Consider the following 4827-nt stretch of genomic DNA (forward strand, 5'->3'; position numbering starts at 1 on the left):
CTGATAAGGACTTACGAGGTTCACATGTGCTAGCCAGCACATCAATAATTGTCTGAATGGTAGCACATGAACCTCGTACAACAGCCGACAGCGGGTCGGATTGAGGGCCAGGAAGCACTGATGAGGAATGGACGTTTTATTGTGCAGCTTTTACATGATCGGACGGAGCTCTAATGCACTTCCCACACCTGTACATGTATGCATATTTTTTTCCCATATAAATACAGCAGAAAACTATCGGCTAATATTTGGTGGTAAATCTGATCATTTGAAAAGGTTTGTACTTTTTCAAAAGGAAAAGAAAGCAAAAGTATTAAACCCGTCGGCAATGTTTGTAATGCGGTGCGGTCGGATACAAGAAATCTCCCCGCCGGGCTGGAAGTGATCATTTACAGTTCGACCTTCATGCTCCACCCCCATAGAAGCCACCACCCATTCCCCGCACACACTCGTTCACACAGACACACAAAGCAGTTGGAGGTCCATCTCCAAGCACCACCCATATAGAGACGAATCACAAGGTCGGCTGCCGCACCGGCACCGGTGCTAGCTAGCGCCAATACACACAGCCGGGAAGGAGGAGCCGGAGCTCCAATCCAGTGCATACGGTCTAGGTGAGCCATGGAGGGAGCTCCCGTGACGGCAGCCACGGGGGTCTTGGGTCCCGTCGTAGCAAAGCTGGGTGCTTTGCTGAGCAGCGACTACAAGCTTCGCCGCCAGACTCGCAAGGACGTCAAGTCCATCAGATCCAAGCTCAAGTCGGTGCACTCTATCCTTTGGGCCATATGGGAGAAGGAGGATCTCGATGCGGAATCCAAGGTCCTGAAGAAGGAAGCACTGGATCTGGCTGCTGATATGGACGACGCCATTGATGACTTCATCCTCACGATGCAGGGCAGCCACAGAAGCAAGCGTTTGATAGAGAGGAAGATCGAAGTAAGCCCTTTCCAAGATTTCAAGAGGAGAGTAGATGACGTGTCGGCCCGGTGCCACAGCAAGTGGAAGTGGAAGGACAGGTCTGCTCAACCCTTCTCCAGCTTATTTGCATGGAGAAACACCAAATCCAGCACCCCCAGCCAACCGCCTCCACCTCCTCGTCGAGCTCCATTTGTCCGCAAGGATGTGTCAGAGCTCGTCTGTATGGATGGATGGAGGAACGAGCTCACCAGATACCTAGTAGGAGAAGAAGAGAGCACAATGGTTGAGCTGCAGCTCAAAATAGTATCCATTGTTGGAATGGCCGGTGTAGGGAAAACAACCCTTGCCAGCCTTGTTTATGGGGACGAGGAGATCGCAAATAAGTTCCAGTCCCGGTCTTTTGTATCCGTCACATCAACTCCCAACATGAAGGAGGTTCTCACAAGTATTCTCCAACAAGTAGGAGCTCAACCACCTGCTGGCACCGAAGCAAGAACAGAGGAACATATCATCCACACCATATCCAATTTCCTAGAGAACAAAAGGTGCGCAAATTTATAAAAAACATCAATTTAATTAATATCTTGAATTGTGCACGGTGACGATCAGGATTCCAGTTTGCAGATGATTTCAAGAATAAATTTGGTCAAACTGTTTGAAATTTGGTCAGCCAGTCTACTAACTATCTTATTCAACTAACTTGCCTAGGTACCTCGTAATAATTGATGACATATGGAACCGTGAACAATGGGACATCATTAGGAGACCTTTTCCAGTTAATAATCTGGGCAGCAGAATTGTCATGACAAGCCGTATTCATTCCATGCGAGGATATGATTTTGATAATAACAAGCCCTGCATCAGAATGAATCCTCAATTGAGTTTCGACAAGAGAAGGTGGCTCTATGGACCTGATAGGGAAGATGTCGCTGCTCGGATGAAGCCTGACATGGTTGGAGAAGGCTTTGATTGTGACCATCCTATTGTGCGCATGTGTGGTGGTGTCCCGTTAGCACTACTTTGCATGTTTTCAGCAATGGCAATGGTCTGTCAGCAACAAGAACAAGCAAGGGACGTGCAAGATATGATCGAATTTGAGAGGCGAGTTAAGCAAAGTGGAATCCAGAACACTCCAGGGTTCGAACCGTTGGTAGAGAGTTTGCAGCTTGGCTACAATGATCTTCCTCACCATATGTTGAAGACCTGCTTGTTGTACTGCAGTATATACCCTGAGAATTACAAATTTTACGGGGATGATTTGGTGATGCGATGGATCGCTGAAGGATTTATTTATGAACTTGATGCAGGAAAAGGTTATTTAGAAGAGCTTGGCGATAGAGGATTATTGATGCTGCTGGAGGATAAGGATGAAAAGGCCTACCAAATGAACCCCGTGATGCGGAATTTCCTTGGATGGAAATTGCGTGAAGGTAATTTCATTACTTGCAGTTCTGACATCACATCGTCATGTGCCTGTCGAATCCATCGACTATGTATGGATGATTATTCAGCTGATGGTGCGGCGGAGGGAGTGGATCCCTTGTTTGGGTTGTATTGGTCTCAGATTCGATCTCTTGTTGTTTTCGAAGGTGCTAAGACATATGTCCCTTTTGAGAAGTTGGAACATGTGCGAGTGTTGGATCTTCAATATCATCAGCGGCTTCGTGAAACCAGAAAGTATGTGCATGTTTTTGAGGATCTTGACTTTGAGGCTCTTGGGAATGATCATGTGAAGGATATATGTGGACTGCTCCGTGTGAGGCACCTATTCGGCCTAGAAGGGAAGGGAATTAGTGAGATACCACCAGAAATAGCGAGGCTGCAGTATTTGGAGACATTGCACGTAAGGCGAACTTTGATTAGAGAGCTACCCAGTGAGATTGGGGACTTACAGCAGTTGAAGACTCTAGTGATGAGTCGCAACCTAAAGCTGGCAGAGCTGCCCAGGGAGATTGGGGACCTCAAGAATTTGGAGACTCTGGACCTGAGTTACAACCAGGAGCTCACAGAGCTACCTCGCGAGATCAGGAAACTGCAGAATTTGAAGCAACTGTTGTTGACATTTATACCCGTGACGAAGTTACCAAAGGAAATGGTGGGGCTAAAAAAACTTAAAAAATTGGCATTAGATTCGGCCATCAGCGCACTACCCTGGGAAACTAGCCAACTTTCGAATTTGGAGGGAGTGGCTGAGTGCGTCCGGCAAGCTTGGAAGAACAGTGATCTTGTGTCTGAGTTCTCCGCGGAGATCCTGTCCATTCAAATGGATGCATGGACTACTGAAAGGGGTGGGCTAACTGTTGGCACAAAACACATGCACATTCCATGGTGGATCAAGGATCACTTCAACGACCTTGCCTACTTGGATATCAGGATCTGCAAACTCGAGGAGCAGGATCTGAAGATTCTGCGGGAGATGCCTAGCCTGAAAGACCTCAAGCTAAGGCTCGAAGTCGTCCCAAGAAAGCCCATAGTCATCAGCGGCGAAGGGTTCCCGAGGCTTATGTGGCTCGTTGTTGACAGCCGCGCGTCGCCAATTATCACCTTCCAGGAAGGAGCGATGCCGGAGCTGCACCGGCTCATCTTCGAGTTCCAGTTCTACGGTGGCCCACCTGCAAATAAAGACCCTCCGTGTCTGGGTATCAACCACCTCCGGAACCTCTACCATGTCGAATTCAGATGCAACGAGGAATGGTATAAAGGAGCAGCAGAGAGCAGCCCGTGTGTGAGCGCGATGATTGACGTCGTGAGGAAAGAAGCCCAGGAGCATCCCCGCTGGATCGAGATTTTGGTCTCTGGCCGAAAGAGGGAGCGTTTTCCAAGGAAGGAGAGCGCACAGGAGGTTTCCAGCAGTGATGGGAGTGGCGCTGAGATCCAGGAGGAGACCCTGGAAGCAGCGTGATCGGTTTCTTCGTTGGCGATGGAGGCGACGAGGTAATCCTTCCGTGTGGTACGTGGCTGGCTTCTCACTTTTGTAATCAAAAAATCTTGTTGGCTATTTCTTTCTTTCTTGAGGTTTTTTAACAAAAGATGTGTGCAGTCATCTTGCACTAACAATAGTACTCCATATATAATATAATACACTTACGCATGCAGTCATCTTGCAGGTTGGTTATTTCATCATCGTAAGTACCACTTTACTAGTACCTGAATCTATCTGCAACCATCTTCATGCATCTTGTATCGCCGGCCAAAAGTGACCATATACAGATGAAGCTTTCGAGGTCATATACAGACACGCATCTTGTTGTTGTTTGCCCATAACATTATATGCATGCATGCTTCCGAGTTAATCTTTTTTCTTCATTTCACTCATATTTTCGTCATGTAATAAAAATAAATAAATAGTCCATGGGGCCGAGACACTCTACCAGTATGTTGTATGCACTGTTAATTTTTTTTTCTTTTTCGGAAATGCCGTATGTACTGCATGTTATCAAAACTCTGTTATTGTGTAATAAGAATTGCGAGACTATTTGATTGTAATTGAAAGTTGAGTCTATTGTGCATCTCTTGACATATACTACCTCATCTCCAAATGTTAGAAGATTTTTAAGGCTAGTACTATTGATGCAATATATATCTTGTCCGGTCATATGTTTTTGTTCTGTTGATCCTTGCTTTTATACCTCTTGTCAAACACACAGACGAATGTAGGCAGGGTTTTATGTTATGGTAGGTAGGATATTTTTTAGGAAGGTAGGTAGGCAGGTAGGTAGTAATGGAATACTCTCGTCAAAAGGAATGATTTAGGTTCAGTTCAACAAACTATTGAAGTATTGATAACAAAACACATTAGTCAGTCACTCGGGAGGTTTTCCTTTTTTGAGCAACAGTCACTCAGGAAGTAATTAGGAATAATTAGTAGCGAGGATTACCGAAAAAGGCTTTCGTCTCGCTTTATATATA

General features: G+C 46.0%; 1 protein-coding gene across 3 annotated transcripts; it reads left to right on the forward strand.

Annotated features, from left to right (window-relative positions):
• The first annotated feature begins 362 nt into the window (after positions 1-362).
• Positions 363-4393, forward strand: LOC123176404 (disease resistance protein Pik-1-like). 3 transcript variants are annotated; one of them, XM_044590614.1, is made up of 4 exons: positions 363-1463; positions 1627-2348; positions 2508-3868; positions 4026-4393. In XM_044590614.1, the coding sequence occupies exons 1-3, from the start codon at positions 622-624 to the stop codon at positions 3818-3820; spliced, it is 2877 nt and encodes a 958-aa protein (XP_044446549.1). In that variant the 5' UTR covers positions 363-621; the 3' UTR covers positions 3821-3868; positions 4026-4393. The 3 variants fall into 3 exon arrangements, with proteins under 3 accessions (XP_044446549.1, XP_044446547.1, XP_044446548.1); XM_044590612.1 differs by having other exon boundaries at positions 1627-3868; XM_044590613.1 differs by having other exon boundaries at positions 1627-3852.
• The last annotated feature ends 434 nt before the right edge of the window (positions 4394-4827 follow it).

Source organism: Triticum aestivum, unplaced genomic scaffold (genome assembly GCF_018294505.1).
Source record: "Triticum aestivum cultivar Chinese Spring unplaced genomic scaffold, IWGSC CS RefSeq v2.1 scaffold149641, whole genome shotgun sequence".
NCBI classification, from domain to species: Eukaryota; Viridiplantae; Streptophyta; class Magnoliopsida; order Poales; family Poaceae; genus Triticum; species Triticum aestivum.

What these genes read in the sequence shown, in the direction of transcription:
- LOC123176404 (XM_044590612.1), top strand. Translation starts at nt 622, where the DNA reads ATGGAGGGAGCTCCCGTGACGGCAGCCACGGGGGTCTTGGGTCCCGTC. An exon ending in AATTTCCTAGAGAACAAAAG is followed by an intron (nt 1,464 to 1,626) that starts GTGCGCAAATTT and finishes TAACTTGCCTAG; the next exon opens with GTACCTCGTAATAATTGATG.